Source organism: Anomaloglossus baeobatrachus, chromosome 9, assembly GCF_048569485.1.
Source record: "Anomaloglossus baeobatrachus isolate aAnoBae1 chromosome 9, aAnoBae1.hap1, whole genome shotgun sequence".
NCBI classification, from domain to species: domain Eukaryota; kingdom Metazoa; phylum Chordata; class Amphibia; order Anura; family Aromobatidae; genus Anomaloglossus; species Anomaloglossus baeobatrachus.
In genome coordinates, this window is record NC_134361.1 from 64,788,763 (window position 1) to 64,811,826 (window position 23,064).

A 23,064-nucleotide genomic window follows, 5' to 3' on the forward strand; every position below is an offset into this window, starting at 1 on the left:
ACCCGACATGGCGTCCGCTAACAGGTGCAGCTAATTTTGCACTCAAAAATTCAAATGGCGCTCCTTGCCTTCCGAGCACTGCTGTGTGTCCAAACATTTGATTTCCACCACATATGAGGTATCTGCGTACTCAGGAGAAAATGCACAATACATTTTATGGTGCATTTTTTCCTGTTACCCTTGTGAAAAAAAAGCTACCTAGTTGAAGCAACCGTTTTGTGGTAAAAAATTTTTTTTTTCTTTTCACGGCTCAACGCTATAAACTTTTGTGAAGCCCCCAGGGGTTCAAAGTGCTCACCAAACATCTAGAAAAATTATTTGAGGCCTCTAGTTTCCAAAATGGGGTCACTTATGGGGGAGCTCCATTGTTTAGGTACCTCAGGGGGTCTTCAAACCCGACATGGCGTCCGCTAATGAGTGCAGCTAATTTTGCGTTCAAAAATTCAAATGGCGCTCCTTCCCTTCCGAGCTCTGCCGTGCGCCCAAACAATTGATTTTTACCACATATGGGGTATCAGCGTACTCAGGAGAACATGCACAATAAATTGTATTGTGTACTTTCTCTTTTCTCCCTTGTAAAAATGAAAATTTTATGGCTAAAGTAACATTTTTGTGTTAAAAAGTAAAATTTTCATTTTTTCCTTCCACATTGCTTTGGTTCCTGTGAAGCACCTAAAGGGTTAATAATCTTATTGGATGTGGTTTTGAGCAGTGTGAGGGGTGTAGTTTTTAGAATGGGGTCACTTTTGGGTATTTTCTGTCACCTCGGCCTCTCAAAGTCACTTCAAATGTGATGTGGTCCCTAAAAAAATTATTTTGTAAATTTTGTTGGAAAAATGAGAATTTGCTGATGACCTTTGACCCCTTCTAACTTCCTAACGGAAAAAAAATTTGTTTCGAAAATTGCGCTGATGTAAAGTAGACATGTGGGAAATGTTATTTAGTAACTATTTTGTGTGACATATCTCTCAGATTTATGGGCATAAATTTTCAAAGTTTGAAATTTGCGAAATTTTCAAAATTTTCGCCAAATTTCCTAAATTTTCACAAATAAACGCAAAAAATATCGGCCTAAATTTACCACTGACATGAAGTACAATATGTCACGAAAAAACAATGTCAGAATCGCCAGGATCCGTTGAAGCGTTCCAGAGTTATAACCTGTCAAAGTGACACTGGTCAGAATTGCAAAAAATGGCCCGGTCATTAGGGTGTTTTAGTGGCCGGGGGTGAAGGGGTTAAAAACAATGCAGGGTTACTCCAAGCAAAAATTGGGCCACACAGACACCCCTTCAGTGGCATCAGTTGTCCCCCAGTTGCAAACTTGACAGGTTGATTTGCATGAAGCACATTCCAAAATATGCCAGCCTTTACTCTCCCCAGGATGACACAGGGGTAGTAAAGTCCTTGCGGATCCATGACTTGTTCATTTTGATGAACGTTAGTCTATCTACATTGTCACTGGACAGACGCGTGCGCTTATCTGTCAGCACACACCCAGCAGCACTGAAGACACGTTTAGAGACAACGCTGGCAGCTGGACACGACAAGATCTCCAAGGTGTAAGTGGAGAGCTCTGGCCATTTTTCAAGATTTGATGCCCAAAATGAGCAAGGCTCCAGTTGCACAGTCATGGCATCGATGTTCATTTGGAGATACTCCTGTATCATCCTCTCCAGCCGTTGACTATGTGTCAGACTTCTTGTCTCTGGTGGCCTTGCAAAGGATGGTCTAAAAAAAATTATGAAACGATTCAATAAAATTGCTGTTACCAGCACCAGATACGGTACTGCTGGTACGGTTAGACTGTTGATGACGAGACCGTCCCATGTTTGTCAAGTTACAACTGGGAGAATCACTCCGTGCACCACTGGTGTTTGGTGGAAAAGCCAAGCTAAGATTGAGTAACAGCTTCTGCTGATACTCCTGCATACGTGCGTCCCTTTCTATGGCTGGAATTATTTCACAAAATTTGGACTTGTACCGGGGATCTAATAGTGTGGCAACCCAGAAGTCATCATCACTTCTAATTTTGACAATACGAGGGTCATGTTGTAGGTAGTGCAGCAAGTAGGCGCTCATGTGTCTTGCGCATCCATGCGGACCAAGTCCTTGCTGTGTTTGTGGCATAGAGGTGCTAACCGTTCTTTCTTCCTCTGACATCTCCCCCCAACCTCTTTCAACTGAAATGTGACCAAGGTCTCCCTCATCTGCTGAGTCTTCCTTGTCCATGGACAGTTCATCCTCCATTTCTTCATGGTCTCCTGCACCTTCCTCAACATTTCGCCTGCTACCATGCGCCCTTGTTAATCCCTCTCCCCCACTGTCCCATGCCTGCCGCGTTGGTGATGAACGTCTGGACCTTGGTGATGTTGTTGTGTCTTGCGCATATGAATCCTCCTGTACTTCCTCCCCTTCCTGTTGAACCACCCCCTGACTACGAATAGTGTTTAGCGTGTGTTCCAGCATGTAAATGACTGGAATTGTCATGCTGATAATGGCATTGTCAGCGCTAAACATATTTGTCGCCATGTCGAAACTGTGCAGAAGGGTGCATAGGTCCTTGATCTGAGACCACTCCATCAGGGTGATCTGCCCCACCTCTGCATCTCATTGGCCCAGGCTATACGTCATGACGTATTGCACCAGTACTCGGCGGTGCTGCCACAGTCGCTGTAACATGTGGAGAGTCGAATTCCAGCGTGTCGGCACATTGCATTTCAGGCGATGAACCGGCAGGCCGAAAGACTTCTGGAGCGATGCAAGTCGCTCAGCTGCGGCGGTTGAACGGTGGAAGTGGGCAGAGAGTGACCGTGCCCTGTGCAGAAGGTCATCTAGCCCGGGATAGTGTGTCAAAAATTGCTGGACAACAAGGATCAACACGTGAGCCATACAAGGCACGTGTGTCACCTTGCCCAGGCGAAGGGCCGCACCCAGGTTTGCAGCATTGTCGCACACGGCCTTACCTGGCTGCAGGTTGAGTGGAGACAACCATTTATGAAACTCGGACAGCAGAGCTGCCCACAACTCAGCCGCTGTGTGACTCTTATTTCCAAGACATTTCAAGCTAAAGACCGCCTGATGCCGTTGCGCTCTGCTACCAGCATAGTAAGGAGGTGTGCGGGATTCCTTGTGCGCAGTTACAACGGTGGTGGCCTGACCAGGCAGGCTTGGGGCGGAGGTGGAGGACCCAGACGAGGTTGAGGAGGCAGAAGCATTGGAGGAACTTACAGAGGATTGACGCACAAGTCGTGGGGACGGCAAGACTTGTTCAGCAGACCCTTCTCCATCTATCACCATAGTTACCCAGTGCCCAGTCAGCGACATGTAACGCCCCTGTCCATGCTTACTGGTCCAAGTATCGGTGGTGAAATGCACCCGTTCACACACAGAGTTTCTCAAGGAAGCGGTGATGTGTGCGACATGCTGGTGTAGCGCAGGCACACCTTTCTTGGAGAAGTAGTGGCGACTGGGCATCTGGTACTGGGGCACTGTGACGGACATAAGGTCTCGAAAATCCTCTGTGTCCACCAGGCGGAAAGGCAGCATTTCGGTAGCCAAGAGCTTACAGAGGGATAAAGTCAACTTAGCTTTGTCATGGGTCGGAGGAAATGGCCTTTTATTTGTCCACATCTGAGGGACAGAGATCTGGCTGCTGTGTGTAGACGGTGGTGATTATGGTGTCCCTGGAAAAATGCAGGTTTGTGAGGAAAGTGCAGGTGTAGACATGATCTTGCCTTCATCCAACGTTGGTGCTATTGATGTCTGAGAGAGCTGTACACACGCACTTGTTTCCCCTTCCAAACAAACTGACGACCTAACAAGCAAACTGCCTGTTGCGGTTACAGTGGTGGAAGGTGTGTGTGGAAAACCAGGTGTGACAGCTGTCCCCCCAGTAATAGAAGATGAAGAGCGCACGGATGCACTGGAAGGGGCAGGCGGTGGTTGGGCCGCTACGCTAGGCTGCATTGCAGCACAGTGAGCTTCCCACTGGGAATTATGGTTGGTATTCATGTGACGATTCATGGAAGAAGTTGTCAAACTGGTGAGCTTTTTGCCTCTACTTATAGACTCACGACAAATTTTACAGATCACATGATTTGGGAGATCCTTTGCAAGGTCAAAAAAGGACCAGGCTAGGCAAGGCTTAGAGGACATGCGACCTGCAGAGCCACCCCGACTTGTGCTCAGAGGCAGAGTGGTGGCTGAGGATGCAGTTGTAGACATGCTACCAGTACTCCGACTCTGTCCAGGAATGCGCAAGGTAACTTCGTCGTCAGTTGCATCCTCCTCCCCCGCCTCTGTTGACCTCCTCAAGTGCCTGACTGTGGGTTGACAGTAAGTGGGATCTAGAACTTCATCATCAAGCGTTGTGTTTGCACTTCCCTCGCCCTCAGACCTAGCCTCTTCCTGCCCTGACCGAATATTTAAGTTGTCATCCCAATCTGGTATCTGCGTCTCATAGTCATCAGTATGTTTCTCATTGTCTCCACCAACAGGTGTTACAGTTTGGGAATGAGGGTCTACATTATACTCAGAAAGTTGGTCACAGGGCCTGAATCTGAGTCACAAAGGTTCTGGGCATCACTGCAGACCATTTCCTGGTCTGAACTCACTGTAGCTTGGGAGCAGACCTCTGATTCCCAGGCTATAGTGTGACTGAACAGCTTTGCAGACTCAGCCATCTCTGGTACACCATACTGTGCAGGGCGGGTGGAGACTTGAGAACTGGGAGAAAGCAAGTGTGATTGGGATGACAACTCAGAGGACTGGGGTTTTTTTATGTGGTAGTTGAGGTGGAGGAGAGGGCACTTGTTGGAGCACTTGAGATCCATTCTAGCATGTTACTTTTTTGTGCATCATCTACCTTTGTTACAGTTGTTCGGGTCCGTAAAAGAGGGAGCACATCGGATTGTCCACGGAAAGTAGTAGACATCTTACTTTTGCTGGAAGATGGCTTATCTTCAGCAGATGGTAATGTAGCTTTGCCACCTTTCCCATGGACACAAACTTTTTTTCCTTTTCCAACACGCCTGTTCCCCTTTCCACCAGCATCTGTCCTTTTGCCACTCATTTTGTTAGCGACAAGATTAGTCACTTAATATGTGGTAGCAAAAATTGAGAGGTGGTGTAGATTGCAGCGGTGGTCTAGCTTTATTGTCAGCTGAAGAACCAACACTGACTATCCCTGACAATGCAACTATGGCCTTAAAACTGGCAGCACTGTTTGCTATAAAAATAGCGTAGCAAAATGTGCATGAGGGTTGAATGCAGAGGTGCTGGAAAATGCTTGGCAGCAGTGGGACACAAAATTAGTAGAACAGCCACTTTTTGGATGCCACTTATGTCCAGCACTGTTTGCTATAAAAATAGCGTGGCAAAAGTGGGCAGGAAGGTACAGTGACCGGGTTCTCTGGGTTAGTGGACATGAAAGGAAGCCTCACTTTCTATCCCTCCTAATGGTGAAATGCAGCAAGGAATTCCCTGACCTTAGGTACACAGACGCTGTTATCTGAAGCTGTATACAGCGTTTCCACGGACCTGACTGTCACCTATGGCTCTGAGCCTAAGAAAATGAGCCCTGAAAAGGACTGAAATAAACTTCTGCCCCTAATTGGTAGAGCGCTGTGTGTATAGCGTACACAGCCGGAGCGGCGCCAGGAGCTGCATGAGCGGTGACTGTCACCTACACGCAGAAAGCAGATAATGGTGCCGTGAGGGAAAATGGCCGTATTTATAATGCAAGGACATGTGACATGGACAGCCTATGACACATGCCCTTGCTTGTCTGGCAAAAAAGACCACTTACCTGTGTGTGTGTCTGGGATTGGCTGACATGCTGGCCCGCCCCACTGCACGTGCGCTTAGGGGAAAAAAAAATGGCGATCGCCATTATCTCAGCAGCACTGATCTAAATGCGCCACCCCCGCACACTATACGCTGAAATTAGATAATAGTGTCAATCACAGTGACTCACACTATTACAGTGAAAAGCCAGCTAGTAAATAGCTAGGCTTTTTGCTGATCGAACCGTTCTCGAACGTAACTCGAGCTATCGAGCTTTTACCATAAAGCTCACGTTCGCGTTCGATCTCGAGCACCCCCCAAAATCACTCGAACATGAAATTGGCGAACCTCGAACATCGCTCAACTCTAAAACGGACGTAACACACGTGCGTGTTTTCTCACGGATGTGTGTTTCAAGCCACAGAGATGCATCCGTGTCACGTTATTGTGCGCACAAACCCATTGACTTTCATGGGGTCCGTGTGTACGCGTTCCGTGCTAGAAACGGACATGCTTTCGTGCAAAACGGAAACACATACGCATCACGGACACACGGACCTTATGGAATAACGCACGTGTGACCTCAATGATAGATTAACATTTGTGCATGTTTGTCCGTGTCTCCGGTACATACGGAAACGGACCAAACACGCACGTGTTTCACGGATGTGTGTTTTAGGCCTAACACATACACTTAAACCAATACATTAGTGTTAGGTTATTTTTTCCTCCTTAATCCTTTTTTTAGACCGATCATTTCTTCCTTTGTCAGTATTCTTCATTAGCTGAGATGATCCTCTGTTGTAATCTGTTCTTGACATGTTGCTATTTTTACGCATATTGATCTTTTTGTTATAGCACGTCGCCTTCATTTTCCACTCTTCCAATTATACTATTTTATTATCCTGTAGATAATGGTGCATTTTTCTCTGATGGCACTAAGTGGATAAGACATGAAATCTCATAATATTTCTCATCGTTTCAACCATGACTGTGGTTTAGCATTAGCCTTTTTAGCATAGAAAGGTTTTTTTGTTTTCATTCATTACATTCAGTTTCTCGGGCATGTCCTTACACACCGTGTTCCACAATGAATGTTTCATTTGATTTCTATAAAAGATAACATGGAAATTGCAGCAGCAGGAATAAGGAGTATGTTGTATGTTCATTACTAACCTTAAAGGGAATCTGTGACCAGGTTTTTGCTCCCCATCTGAGAGCAGCATAATGTAGATACAGAGACCCTGATTCCAGCAATGTGTCACTTACTAGGCTGCTTGCTGTCAATTTGATTCAATCACTATTTTATCAGCTTGAGATTTAGCAGTCCTCTGAATTCTGAGCTCTGTATAAGGCCGGTTTTACACTTGGGTTGTTTTGACGTAAACGGAATCCGTCACTAATGTAGTACAGTTCATTTATTTACAGTTGAAGCGCGACACCATGCGGGTTGTGTGTTTCATGCAGTACCTGCATGTGTCCACAAGATGTCGCGTTTCCGCTGTAAATAAATTAACTGTACTGTATGTGTGACAGAAGCCGTTTCCGTCAAAACAACGCAAGTGTGAAACAGCCCTAACCCTGTCTACATCACTGTATAACCCACCCACACCACTGATTGGCAGCTTTTAGTGCACAAAGTTGCTAATCAGTGGTGGGGGTGGGGTTATATGGAGCTTATGAATAGAAATTACTATCTGCCAGCAGGTTTACTAGTCCTCTAGTTATGATGTCTTGCTGAAAAAACACTGATTTTATGAAAACTAGACTAAGCAGCCCAGTAAGTGACAAAATGTTAAAATTAGGGCCTTTCTGCCTAAACTATGCTGCTCTCAGATTACATGACAAAAACCTGGTGACAAATTTCTTTTAAGAATTAGGCTGATTATACACATAAGATAGAAGACAGCGAAAAGTTGTGGCAATCAGCTATTATACTGAACTCCATTTACATGTATGATCAGCTCAGATGAGTGCTCAGTACTGGAAAAGGTGAATAAAGCTCTGCTGGACACGTGTGGCAGTGGCTTATCACTTCCGAAAACAACTATTGGGCATGTTGAAAAGCAACTTATCTCTCCCAATATCCTCCATTGGAAAACCTTTAACACAATAGATGTCAACGGGTTTAGTTGACATTAAAGGAATATACCACCACGTTGATGTTGATGTTCTATCCTTAAGAAAGGATATCAATAACACATACTCAATATCGCCACATGTGAATAGTGTAGCACGCGAAATATGAACACTCCATCATACTCTATAGTAAAGCTCCCGGTAGTGCAGATCTGGTGAGATCCAAGTAATACTGACAAAAACTATCCGAATAGCCAATGTTAAGGCACATGGATGGTAGGAATTTGCTCAGTATTCTTCTCAATATTAATAAGCTAAAGTGGAGAGTCACTAAGCATCAACAGCTTACTATCTGACAAACCAGTCCCATGTGTATGTGTACCTATGGTCGTTTACCCCCTGAGGACATCAATGTTTTTTTTATAAATGTGTGACATGAGCTTCTTATGCCGTTATTGTAACATTTTGGAATCCCTCATGGCCGCAGTACTGCAAAAGGTCACAAGATGTCACTGTTCTCCTGTTCACTCCTGTATAGTAATGAGTGAGGATTTAGGTCTGTTTAACAACAAACAGCAGGGAACGGGACAGTTATGACAGGGTTAATGGCAGAGCAGGCCCACAGTGGGGAGTAGTAAGGGGATATATGGAGGAAGTACTTTTCTTCATAGTCCTTTTTCAGGACAGCCAGAGGTTCTGCCAATGGGAATATTTGTCAGGCACTCATAAAGGAGTGTGTTGGCGTTTTATAGGATCATCATATAGCTTTAAGCACAAATGTTCTGGTTGTGGGGTAACCCATAGTTTCTCCAAATTCTTTAAAAAAGGAAAGCAAAAATCTGGGGAAGCTGCAGGTAAGAGGGACAACGCCAGTGAGAATAGAATGGATGAACCAGTATCTATAAATCGTATTTTTCGGATTATAAGACGCACTTTTCCTCCCAAAAATTTGGGAGAAAAATGAGGGGTGCGTATTAAAATCCGAATATAGATTTACCTGGGGTCCTGTCTGTGCGGCGATCGGGCGGCCGGATGCCTATGGCTGCGTGCAATAGGCTGGGTACCTGTGCTTGTGTGCGGGTTGCAGCCGGGTACCTGTGAATGCGTGCGAGCGGCAGCCGGGTGCCTGTGCGGGCGGCAGTCGGGTGCCCGTGCCTGCGTGCGGGCGGCAGCCGGGTGCCTGTCGGTGCCGGCTGCCTCTCTGTCTGTGCAGGTGGGCAGGCGGCTGTGCAGCAGGTTTCCCAGTGTGTCCGCGGTCCCAGTTTCAAATGATGGCGCCGGGAGTCAGCGTGTGCGCAGATGGAGCCCTTGGATGAGAGCTCCATCTGCGCATGCGCCGCTCCAGGCGCCATCATTTGAACCGGGACCGCGGACACTGGGACACTCACCGCAGCGGCCTTCTGCACTAATCACCCGCCACCACGGACCTGGCTGCACCTGGCAGCACGGACCCTGCCGCACCTGCCACCACGGACCCCGCCGCGCCTGCCACCACGGACGCCACCACCACTGACCCGCCGTGCCTACAAGCACAACCTCTGCCTCCTGTGACCCCGCTTCACCACCACTACTGCCCCTCTCCAGTAAGACAACACCGGAGTATAAGACGGACCCCATTTTTATTTTTTTCTACCTTTTTTATGTCTAAATTTGGGGTGCGTCTTATAATCCGATGCATCTTAGAAAGTAAAAAATACGATAGTTATCCGGATGGAGCAGCGGCAAGTTTTTTAGGCGATTTTCTTGTTACCCCCCCCCCCCCGACCCATTTTACAAAGGTTATTCCTACTCACAGGGTCCATTAGGAATGTAAGGAGATGTTTGTCGAGGCTCATGCTGAAGACTTGGTGCCTCCAGTTTGATCTGTAGATCTCCTTTGTTCGGTTTGGTCTCCAGTATCAGTATCATTTGATGAGTGAGAATGTGACAAATCTTCGACTGCCTCATTATTCTTTATGGAGAACATTATCATCTTCTAAATTATAAAATAATTTGTGATGTTCTGGCGCAAGTTCCCCAAATTAATTTAGCATTTAAACCCTGTGGGTAAGTTTACTGTATTAATGAAGACTCCCTAGGTTTAATCACTAGCTCGCCTCTTTGGGAATCAACTCAAAACTAAAATCCATAGTAATTATCACTCTATGAATAGCTTAAATGAAACAGAAAAAAAATTGTGCAATGTCTTCCTTCACTGTTTTTGCATACACTCGAGTATTGTAAATCTAACAATGCACTGTAAAATCAATGTGGAATGAATGATATTGTACTGCTTTACAAGACGATGGAAGGATTATAAATTCATTGAGAGAGTTTGTGCCTAGACCTGAAATATTGAGCTCATTGGTAATGTGTATATAGAGTGGCGCGAGGCGGAAGTCATGGGTGAGGGATTGACTCCTACATAAAATTCCTGGTCCTGGCTAAGTGTGTGGACTCTAGCCGTGTGGGCTGGGGAACCCATGTATGTCACATACTGTCGCTGACACCGGCTGGCCAGGACTGTCACACAAGGAGACCGATAGTTCACTTTAAACCACAACTCTATACTGTACGGTCCATTCTCGTTCAAAACTTTGCATTCCCGATAACGGCATACATCTTCCAGCATGTTACAGTTTTACTCAGACACATTTCAGCTTCTCTCTGGGTTGTGTCTGATCTAACTGGTTCCATGAGTTCCAGTACAACCCAGTTGAGCGTTACAGTGTGCACCGTGATGGTCACTTTTCTTTCCCGCAGTCCCACATCCAGTCTCCTTAAGGATCCCATAATGAACAGAGCAAAGCTTTACACTCCTGGATGTCTAGCGGAAAACCACTCAGTTGGTGGACTACATTCACATGCCAGTTGAGGTTAACCCAGTGTCTTCATAGTTAAGGGGCCTGGCCACTAGAGACATGCACTGGTAGAGCTCACCCAGTACCTTGATGGTTTAAGGAGCCCAGTTGCTCGTATTCCATCCTCTGCCTCCCATAGTTTGGGGCCACTCCATTTGAGTATCGTTCTCTACTTACAATGCTGTTCACACCCTGTTTCTCCAGCCACACTCAAGGTGCACACTATCTTGCCATTTGTCTCCTACTCTTTATTGCCTTGAAACACCCACTATATGTGATCCTCACGACCGTCCGGCTGTAGGTCTGTCCCTTTCACTCATAAGGGCTTCACTGATTCCTTCTGGAATGAACAGTCACCTTCCCTCTCAGCTGACCCCTCCGAGAGTGGGCTAGTCCCTACACTTAACCATTTCTATCCCAGCCATCAGTTGCTGGGCATACTTAATGTTACATTACTTTACACCCTATCCTAATACACATTCATTACATTACACAGGAACATTACACATCGCATTATCAATGGTTATCACACTCTCCATCGCAATACATTACACTTCACATGACACGACACGGCGCGATTTGTGTCTTCAGGAGTAGAAATGTTGCGGGCAGAGGAGGGGACGCCGCGCTCTCCCACTGCTCGAGTCCGGCCGCTGCTGCGGCTGCCGCTACTCGGTGGTGGCTTGAGTGGTGGGCCGGATCCCGGGGACTCGAGCGGCGCTCCTCGCCCGTGAGTGAAAAGGGGATTGATTGTGGGGATTTATTGTCCGTGATGCCACCCACGGTTGTGGTGATTTTGGTGACACCACCGCTGCTCTGTATGGGGATCCCGGGAGCGGTGACTGGGAGCAGCTGAGTTGTTAGTTCTCCCCCTCGTGGGTAGGGGTTGGTTGTCCCGGGGCCCGGTGATGGGGTAAGGATGGGTGATGGTAGGCGGGTTGCGGGGCCTGGTGAGGTGCAGGGTCGCGTGGGCAGCGCTGTGCCGCACGGCACGGTGGTACTCACTCAGCCTGAGACAATGACACAGTTCACGGTAAAACACACGGCTGGAAAGACCGGGTCCCTCAGCCGCAACGGCCGGTCCCTCGGGGACACAGGGGCGTGGGTCACTCTCCAGCTCCTCCATCATGGCCTCCATTCCATACACCCGTGCAACTGCAGCTACCTCCTCCACCTCCGCGGTCCACTGCTCCATCAGCCTACAAATCTGGCTCCGGTAGTGTCGACAGATCCCTGCCGTTCGGGCCCTCAGCCATGCCGCTGTCCCGGGCACCGGCTCGGTAGCTTCTGCATAGCTAGGTGGAGCGGACATTCTTTGCAGGGATCAGCGGATCGTGGGGTTCCAGCGTCCTTACTTGTAGAGCCGCGAGCTACATGCGGCCAGCCGCCATTTCGTCCCCCTTAGCCTCTTTCCGGCTCCTCCTCTATCGGGGCAGGGTTTTGGCCTGCGCGCCTCCACTACTCGAGGAGACGCTCGAGCGGGAACTTTTCGCGCTAAAGATGGCGGCTTCTGAAATTTTTCGGCCGGACACCTCCGGCGGTAACAAGGGGCACCTCCACCAGACGGCAGAGCGGTAAAATCCTGTTCGTGATGCCAAGTTGTCGCGGGCGGAGGAGGGGACGCCGCGCTCTCCCACTGCTCGGGTCCGGCCGCTGTTGCTGCTGCGGCTGCCGCTGCTCGGTGGTGGCTCGAGCGGTGGGCCGGATCCCGGGGACTCGAGCGGCGCTCCTCGCCCGTGAGTGAAAAGGGGGTTGATTGTGGGGATTTATTGTCCATGACGCCACCCACGGTTGTGGTGATTTTGGTGACACCACCGCTGCTCTGTATGGGGATCTCGGGAGCGGTGACAGGGAGCAGCTGAGTTGTTAGTTCTCCCCCCCGTGGGTAGGGGTTGGTTGTCCCGGGGCCCGGTGATGGGGTAAGGATGGGTGATGGCAGGCGGGTTGCGGGGCCTGGTGAGGTGCAGGGTCGCGGGGGCAGCGCTGTGCCTCACGGCACGGTGGTACTCACTCAGCCTGAGACGATGACACAGTTCACGGTAAAACACACGGCTGGAAAGACGGGTCCCACGGACGGCTACTGTTGCTTTTCCCCGGCAGGTTAACGGTGACTGTCCTTTCCCTGCACCTAGTCCTGCTGTTGGTTCCAATGGGTTCCCACCGGTAACCCGCTCCCCGGCTTGGATATGGGCCGGAGGAGCCCCTTTTTGCCCGCAGGCGCTGGCCCTGAGAAACTGATGCCTTGGCGGTGGCAGTGTCTCTCTCACTCGGTTGGACTGTTGCCTTCAATCGGGACTTAGTTGTTTGGAAACCCAGGAGGTCCCCTTCACTGATGGATTCGGCAAATTCACGGCGACTCCAAGCCTTGCCGGGGTCCGAAAAGCCCCTGCCAATGGTGCTGGCTTCTCCTTGTGTACCGGTCCGGTACCGCCGGGCCACCGCCCGTCCACGGTCCTTACGGCAACTCCGATAGGCCACTCCTGCAGACGGTCACCGCCGTCTGCCAACCTTGCTGTCTCGCCCAGGGCACACACCCGGACGCAGTCAGATTGTTGCTCCTGTACCACACTTTTCCTTCTTCTCCTTTTCACTTCCCTAGCTTATCTGCCGCTTTTCCTGCCTCCAGGACTGTGAACTCCTTGGTGGGCGGGACCAACCGCCTGGCCCACCCCCTGGTGTGGACATCAGCCCCTGGAGGAAGGCAACAAGGGTTTTGTGTCTGGCTCAGATGTACCTAACCGGGGTGTAGGGTGTGGTGGTGTAATTACCTGTGACCCCTGGCTTGTCCAGGGCGTCACAGAAACGTGACAGCCATAGTGAACCACTCTTACATGTAGATAAATTGAACTCTAAACTGGCTACTAGATGGACAAAACATCTTGGGAGTTATATGTCATGTCCCTACCAGAGTCCGCTCCTGCTTCGATCACCAGGTGGTGCCATGTTCCCACTGTGGATAGTGCTGGTGATAGGAGTGAAGTCGGTACTAGTGGCTCTGGTTGGCGCAGGCTCCGCTCATCCACTAGGCTGGGTTTCCCTGGGACCTGCAGTACCACTGGCTGACTGTAGGTGGCATGTGTCTTCCAGCTGAAGTTACCACATTTCAGCTACAGCCAATAGGAAGACACCACACCCTTCTAAATCCCCTTCCTGTCTGTTGGTCACTGACAGAGATAGTTCTGAATTCCTGCTTCTTGGTTCCCGTCCCGCTCTGTTCTGTATTGTGATTCCTGTGTTTTGACTTCTGTCTGTTCTCTGACCACCCTCCTGCCTGCCGTTTTTGTACCTCACTACCCGATCCGGATTTGACCTCTGCCTGGTTTTCTGATTACATCCTTGCCTGCCTGATTTTGTCCATGTTCTGCTATTCCTGGTTTGACCCTGCCTGACTACTACTCCCATCGGACTGCAGCCTACCACAGGTAGTGATCTCCAGGGTCCTGTGTATTTCCAAATCCTTGTATAGGGGTTAAAGGGTTTCAGTGTTCTCAGGGTCCTGTGGTTTCCCTCTAGCCGGTCCGTTACAGCCAGTCTGAGTCATTGGTGCCAGGCAGACTTTACATTATGGAAGACGTAGAGCCTTCTACACTAACCTATATTGCCTCTATGTCACGATTTTGGAAAATTGCAATAAAAAACTCACAGCAGTTCCATAATGTGAATTCAGTCTTACATTCCTTCCTTACTTCAGAATTTCTAATATTAAAGTAACTGTGAAAACAGAATTTTGCTCTGTAATGCGATAGCAGCATGGTGTAGGTGCAAAGACCCTGATTACAGTGATGTGTCACTTACTAAGTTTTGTTTTTGTTTCAATAAAATCCAGTATTTTATCAGAAGATTTCATTACAGGACTACTTGTCCTGGCTTTGATTTGCTGGTTTCTGACAATATACAGTGTACACAGAAAGCTGCCAATCAGTGGTGTGGGCAGAGTTATACACAGCTTAGCATTTCAAGATCTGCAGAAGAAAAAATGTGATTCTATCACAACTGCTGCACCCAGCAAACTAATTGCTGGAATCAGGGTCTCTTTTTCTACATCATGCTGCTCTCAGACTACATAGCAAAAAGCTGTCTAAAGATTCTTTTTAATAGGAAGAAACATGGAGATTTTACATATGGAGCCCCATATATCTTGGAACATGATCATGGCTTTCATATCTACATCAATGCACTCATGTCATATATACTGTACAATTACATATATAAGTAAACATATAGTGGAGCCCATTGCAGCCGTGTTCATGGAGATCCACAATATCTGTAGTGTATACTTATACTCGTTTTTTTTTTATAGGTTCATATTGTCAACAAGGCCGGTGAAGGCTTCTGCGGTGGATCCATCGTGAATGAAAAATGGATCGTAACTGCAGCCCATTGCTTTCTTCTACCTGGTGAATATAGAGTAGTTGCAGGTAAAAGTACAATTTATGTAATAAAAGAGGTTGTACAGGAAAATAAATACATTTGCTACCAAAAACAGCCCCATACCTCTCCATAGGTTTTACAACTCAGCCCTATTTAATTTGATCCAACTGAGATGTAATACCAGAGCCAACGTGTGGACAGGGGAACGACTTTAACCCCTTCACCCCTGGGCGGTTTTCCATTTCCAAAGTGCAATTGCATGATAGTTTTGGGGGTTCACTACATGGTAGTTCACTATATGGTAAAACTGACAGCTCCGTATGATGTCTGCCATCGGTACGAGTTTGTAGACACCAAACATGTATAGTTTTACTTTTATCTAAGTGGGGGAAAAAAATGCAATCCAAAAAAAGAATATTGCTTTTGTCACCATTTTCTGAGACCCATAACGTTCCCATTTGTCAGGACCATGGGGCTCAGCAATGGCTTATTTTTTGTATCTCGAACTGACATTTTTAATTATACCGATTTTGTGTAGATGCGTTGTTTTGATCACCTGTTCTTGCATTATAAAGAAATGTTGTGTTGACCAAAAAAACGTAATTTTGGCGTCTGGAATTTTTTTTTTTTTTTAATCAACTTTTTATTTTTGAAAAAAGATTTTAAACAAGTTTTACAATAAATCAGAAACAGATAGACATGTAAAGAAAACATTTCCCAGGTATGCCATTAAATACACTATGCAATAAACAGATATAGTATCGGGTAGAAAAAAGAAAAAGGAGGGGGAATCCCCCAGCACACTTCGGCTGTGGAAAGGGGAAAGAAATTAACACCACGTAATCGGGCTCAAATCTGGAACGTATTTACAAAATCATCCCACAGAGACCATATCTTTACAAATCCATCCATTGTGTTGTGGAGCTGGGCCGTCAACCTCTCCATATTTCTCACATCTTTTATTCTAGCATAAAGATCCGAGATTGACGGCGGAGCCACCCTCTTCCAGAATAATGATATTAGACATTTGGCAGCGGTGAGAATATGCAGGAGAAGCCTTAATTCAGATTTGCTTAAAGACGAAGGGAGAGCGTTTAGTAGATATACCACCGGATCCCTACTCAGATCTCTACCCACCAATCTACCCATCAGGGACTCCACCCCCTCCCAAAAACCATCGATAGCTGGGCATGTCCAGAATATATGATATAAAGAAGCTCCCCCATGTCCACATCTCCAACATTCATCTGGATAGGAACGGTTGAACTTATGCAGAAGCTCTGGAGTGTGATACCATGTCATAAGGACTTTGACTTGGTTCTCCTTATAGAGAGTGCTGACTGAGGACCGAAATGTCCTAGCCCATATCACCGACCAGAGTGCTTCCGATATAGGTCGACCGATCCAGCCCTCTCATCTCTTCATATATGTGTGCTTAACTATCTCTAAAGAGTTCCCTCTTGACAGTATGTTGTAGATGGCTGAAATCAGACCCTTAGTTGAAGTGCGCCCCGAACAGAGGGCCTCAAAAGGTGAGGGACGACATGACGCCATCTGCCCTCTGATGGTCGAGAAGAAATGCGTAATCTGTTGGTAGGAGAAATGTAGGTAGAGAGGTAATCTATACTGGTGTCGTAGGTCTGAGAATGTCTTTAATTTTAAGGTGACTGGGTTAACAATGTCACGGAAACAGTACAAGCCCGCCTTTGCCCATTGCCCGACCACCCCCGAGCTCATGCCCTCTGTCAAGTGTGGAGTGAACAGGAAGGGAGTCAGTAGGGAAGACTGCGTTGCCAATTGGAACTTTATCCTGCACTGCCGCCACAGCTCCCTTATAAATGCCATTGGGCCTAAAAGATCTCTCGAATGAGTTTCACTAGGGCGGCCCCGGATTAGAGAGCTTGGGTGGAAAGGTGCCATCCAGAGCTTCTCAATCTCCGTCCATTTATTATATGCTGGCAGGTTTGTCCAAGAGGCCAGAGTACGTAAATGAGAGGCATAATAATAGAGTATAAGATTCGGGCACGATAGACCCCCTTTTGAACGTGGTGCACACAATACTGAGTCTGGGATGCGATGTCTCCCCGAGTGCCAGATAAATTGCATAAGCATTGACTGGACTCTTTTCAACACCCCCATAGGGACTCGTACCGGGAGTGTTTCGAAGAGGTACAGAAATTTCGGGATTATTGACATTTTAATTGTGGCTATTTTGCCTAGAAAAGAGATCTGCAGGGAAGACCATTTCTTTAAGGTATTTTCAACGTCTCGAATCAAGGGTGGGAAATTTGTTTGATATATTGTTTTGTAACTGGGGGTTATTTTAACCCCTAAGTATCGCAGGAAGTCCGAGCGCCAGGAATACTTAAAGTTTTGCTTAAGGGACCGCACTTTACATTCCGGGATGTTAATGGGTAATGCCTCCGTTTTATCTGAGTTAAGTTTATATCCCAAGAACCTAGCATACTGGGCTAAAACTGCATGCAGGTTTGGCAGTGAGACCACAGGGTTAGTCAGGGACAACAAAACATCGTCCGCAAATAAAGCCACCTTAAAGGATTTTTCCCGAACTTTGACCCCCATAATATCTGGGTTAAGCCGAATTTGAGCTGCCAACGGTTCAATGCTAAGAACATATAAAAGAGGGGACAGTGGGCATCCCTGCCTCGTTCCATTTCTGATAGGTAGGGATTCTGAGTGAGCGTGAGGGAGGTGAATTGTCGCTGCTGGACACGAGTATAAGCCTCTTAATGCCGAGACATATGGCCCCGACAGTCCGAAATGGCCCAACACCGAAAACATGAAGGACCAGTCCAGCCTGTCAAAGGCCTTTTCCGCGTCCAAGCTTAGAAGCAGAGCCTCCCCTCCCTCTCTGTTCACCACCTCCACCAAGTCCAGAATCCTACGTGTGTTATCTCCCGCCTGACGGTAGCGAACGAACCCAACCTGGTCTTTATGGACCAAGTACGGGAGCCAATTATTTAGACGTTCAGCTAAAAGTTTAGTAAATATCTTGAGGTCCGAATTTAGGAGGCTAATCGGGCGGTAGCTCGCACACTCCATCGGGTCCTTACCGGCTTTGGGAATAATAGTTATATAGGAATGTAGGAATGTATTTGGAATATCTACGCCCTCCATGAACAGATTGAAGAGGTGTGTTAGGTGAGGAGACAGCTCTTCTATAAAAGTCTTGTAGTATAGGTAAGTGAACCCATCAGGACCCGGGGCTTTATGACCTGGCAGGTCTTTGATCACTTGTTGTATCTCATCTGGGGATATTTTCCGATTGAGTTCCTCCACCGCCTCTTTGGACAACTTTGGGAGGTGACAGGTGGCCAAGTAATCATTCACTATTTTTGCTCTGTCTGGTTGGGACATTGGGAATGGCGAGGGGATAGAGTACAATGATGTGTAATAAGCTTGAAACAATTGGGCCATTTTTGTGGGGTCATATTGAGGGATACCCGAAGTGTCTTTTATCGCGCAAGGGGCAGTAGTCGTCGTTTGGTCTCTGAGTTTTCTGGCTAGCATCGTGTGCGGTTTATTCCCATATTCGTAATATTTCTGGCAGGAGTACCGGAGGAGTTTTTCTACGTGACCCTGCGTAATCTCTTTCAACTTAGATCTCAAGTCTATCACTTTTTTCAGGCGAATCCTAGAGGGACGGGTACAGAGCTGCTCCTCTGCTGCACGTAAATCCTTTTCATATTGGCGATAGAGCTGTTGAGAATCCTTTTTAATCCTAGAGGAGAGGGCTATGCACTCCCCCCTAATAACTGCCTTGTGGGCTTCCCATATCAGCGGGAAGGATGGGGGTGACTGAGAATTTTCCTTAAAATAATTCTGTATGACCCGCCGGAGGGATTCTCGGGAGGAAATGTTAGTTAATAAAGATTCACTAAGTCTCCAGTGGGTTCTCTTTAGAGGGGCAGTCATCAGGTTCAGAAATACCGATACGGGGGCATGGTCTGACCAGGTGATGCTACCAATCTGTGCCTGCTGAAGTGCTCTAAGTGTGGGGATATTGCCAAAGAAGTAGTCTATTCGACTATGTGAGTTGTGCGGGTGTGAGAAGAAGGTGAATTATCTTGCTGTTGGGTTGTCTATTCTCCAGAGGTCATACAATTGGTGTTTACGGATCAGCCTGCGGAAACCAACAGATAATTGTGATGATCTATGTTGACTTACGGGGTGTGCGAGTGCATGCAATTTATCAGCATTCTCCGAGAACACCATGTTAAAATCCCCTCCTATAATGTGTATGGCCCCACGATCTGCTGAAAGACGCGCCAAGACAGATGAAACAAATTTAAGCTGATTGACGTTAGGGGCATATAGGTTACAGAGGATTAGCCGTTTCCCACTCAAAGTTCCCCTGACAATCAGATAGCGGCCTAACGGATCTGCCTCACACTTGCTCACCTGAAATGGGCAAGTGCGGGAAATCAATATGGCCACCCCTGCTCTCTTCTTTGAGTTTGTGGCTGAAAAGGATTGAGGAAACCAATGGCGGGCAAAGCTAAAAGACCCCTTGTTTGTAAAGTGTGTTTCTTGCAGAAACACCACTGCCCCCTTGACTTCCGCATCTCCTGGAGGACCAGCCTCCTCTTCACATCAGAATTCAACCCCTTAACATTAAGACTCATTATCTTCGCCATCCCATGACCTCTAGATGTGCTCGTGTGAAGGCTAATATCTGGGACTGTCGTTTAGTGTGCGTGGCAGGTGATCCCCCTGAACCCCTCTGTGATATAGCAGATATATTTTGATAAGTGGCATACCTGTGGATCTTACCAAGACCTAATATAACAAATTCAAACATAACTATGTTCAACTATAAAATAGAAATTTTCAGTTATGAGATAAGTATACGGCAGTCAAAACTAACCGCCCACTATCCCAATACCAGAGTCAACTTATATTTACTCAGAATAGAGAGTATTACACTGGATATAACCTGCACTATAAACTAGAGTGCGAAAAAATTTAGTACGACTCTGCCAATGGGTAGGTGGCAAAACTCCACAAGTCCGGCACACTGGCCCCACTCCCCCCCCCCCGGGATCATCTAAAACGGAGAAATCACAAAGATATGGAGAACTATATAGTTAAACCCATTAGGACGAAGTAACTTCTACAGGTAACCATAAGTTCACAGGAGAGCTTAGTCAAGTAGGTTCTTCATTCCTTGGGCTCTTGGAGTGTCATTTGCGCGACGTAGTAGCCGATTGCCAGGTCTTTGGAAGTGGTGGCATCTGCTGGGGCATACTCCAATCTGGCAAAAATCTGGAAGAGGGAGGTCAAAGGCCCGGCAAAAAGGCTCAAGATCAGTGGGGGCCCGAAGGCAGGCCTGCGTCTCTCCTCGCCGTGCAGTGAGGCTAAACGGAAACCCCCATCTGTAGAGAATGTTGTTATCCTTCAAAGACAAGAGTAGTGGGCGGAGGGCCTTCCTCTGCTGGAGTGTTAACCACGAGAGATCTTGGAATAGCTGGATTTTGGTACCTCGGTACATCACTTGTTTTGGCGGTCGTGCTTTAAACATTAATTCCTCTTTAAGTTGAAAGTCAGTGATATGGCAGATAATATCCCTTGGGTTCCCTTTCAGATTTTTAGGGCGTAAAGCCCTATGTGCTCTATCAATGGGAATTGGATGGTCAGGAGGTTGCTGCAGAAGTGAGTTGAATATAGTCTGCAAAATTATTATGACATCCTCCTTTGCTTGGGACTCGGGTACGCCTCTGACCCTTATATTATGGCGTCTGCCTCTGTTGTCCAGATCCTCAATATGACGCTGCAGCTCCCTTATGACGTCAGCCTGAGAGGAGGTTTGGGACTGGAGGTGACGGATGGTTGTTCTAGCTTCCGTATGGTCGTTTTCCAGCTGGTTTATTCTTTTAGAGATGGAAATGACATCCTGTCGGACCGCTGCTATTTCAGATCTACAGGCAGGCATGCTTAACCTCAGAAATGAGTGTTTGAAAATTCTTCTTGGTAGGGAGCTGTTGGACATGCTCCCACCACTCAGCAGGTAGGCACATAGGTTGTGTGATGGAAAGGCTGGCCCCTGCCCTCTCTTGGGCCCTCTGCCTAGTGTTATCTACCCCTGGTGGATCAGAGGGGGACCCGGGGCTCCAAAGTCCTGGGCCCTTTATTACTTTGTGGGGTCTTTGGGGCCTAGGGATGAGAATCTCATTGTGCAGCATTGGTGGTTCCAGTGGAAAAGACAGGGAGTCATTGCCCGGCACTGTGTCACTGTCCCATGGGGGCCTGGGGACGCCAGCACTCTGCAGGGCCTCATACGCGCCCCCCAAAGCCTCCCCGCTGTCTCCTGACATATTCTCCATTCTCCTACTTCTTCTGCCCTCCAGTCCCTGCTCCCCTGCGTCCCACTCCAAGCCACTCACCGCACTCAGTGTGGCGTCCACGTGGGACGCGGGGCTCCAGCCGCCGCCGCGCTCCAGTACCTCCAGAGGGGGGAGGGGTGGCATCATCTCCGCCGTCCTCATTTGGCTCCCAGGGCTCGTTTCTAGGGAGAGCTGCAGTCGCTCACCTGGCCTGGGAGATCGGGGATATTCCGGGTCATCCGGCTCACCGCCTCCACGCTCCTGCTGGGCCACAGGTGAGTCCCCGTGCGTCTTCCCCGCCGCCGCCATCTTGACCGCGAGGGGAGCTTCCATCCCGCCGGCGCTCTCCGGATTCCGCTCCTCAGTCCCTCTGCCCTCTGCGGCACGTACCGGCAGTCCCCGTACAGTCTCCTCCGCTGGTGCTGTCGGGCGAGGGGAGAGATGATGAATCACCTCCCCGGCTCGGGCCTCCTCCTGCTCCTGCTCGCCGGGCGACTCCCTTGTTAGGTAGGAGTTCAGGGTGAATGCTGCTGGGGTCCCTGGGTCTTTAGACATCTTTGGGGGCTTCTTTTTCCCCATTTCGGATCCTCCAAGCTGGTGCTAAAGTGCTATTTATGATCCCGGGTGAAGGAGCTCAGGACTCAGGCGTCTTGTCTCATGGAGTTCCGGACACGCCCCTCTGGCGTCTGGAATTTTTTTTCTCATCACACCGTGTACCAATCAGATGAATTAATTTTATATTTTGATAGATTGGGCATTTCTGAACACAGAGATACCAAATATGTGTATTGTTTTTAATTGTTTTATTTTCAATGGGGCGACAGGGGGCGACAGGGGGTGATTTTAACTTTTTAGGGTTTTTAATTTTTTTCATTTTTTAAAAACTTTTTTTTACATTTTTTATTTATTTTACTAGTCCCCCTAGGGAACCTTATCACTGCACAGTCCGATTGTCTGTGCATTTCTGCTGATCAGAGCGATGCTTTGCATCATCGCTCTGATCAGCAGAAATGCTCATCTCATGCAAGTGCCAGCACTCTGTCAGCACCCACGGGAAGTGAGTCATGGCAGCGTCAGGGGTCATCAGCTGACCCTGCGCTTCCATAGCAATGAATTGGCACCCTGTGATGGCATCATGGGGCCGCTGATGGCGGCAGGGAACGGCGCAATCCATGCTGCAGCCCTTTAAATTGTGCTGTGTTTGACAGCGCAATCTAAGGGGTTAACAGGTGTGGGTGGATCTCTGATCCACCTGGGCCTGTTAGCCACACATGTCTGCTGATCAGATCAGCAGACATGTGCAGGAAATATTGCAGGCTCACCCCCGGAGCCCGTGGTAACTGAAATTCAAAAGATCAAAACATTGACTGTGGCCATGCTATGCAGCCTACATCCAATCCCCACTCCTGATTGGACGCCTTGGCTCTATCAGATGACAGGGCACTCCAGCACCAGGAGAATCTGCCTAGAACCTCTGGGGAGGTTACAGAGTTGGCTATTATTTATAATCTTCAAATTTGTTAATCGTGAATGAAAAAGTATTTTCTCAATCAATCTAGCTCCCTTTTTGTTAAAAAGTTCATTTTTATACAACAAATATCTACAAATAGAGATCTACCCTATTTCGTATTGTAAAGATAGTA

At 47.8% G+C, this 23,064-nt stretch overlaps 1 protein-coding gene across 1 annotated transcript in view; it reads left to right on the forward strand.

The window, feature by feature from the left end:
• F9 (coagulation factor IX) overlaps positions 1-23,064 on the forward strand; it is a 106,454-nt gene that overhangs the window by 81,945 nt on the left and 1,445 nt on the right. The window contains exon 7 of the mRNA XM_075322671.1: positions 15,007-15,124. Coding sequence (XP_075178786.1) covers positions 15,007-15,124 — 118 coding nt within the window. The remainder of the gene's footprint in view (positions 1-15,006; positions 15,125-23,064) is intronic.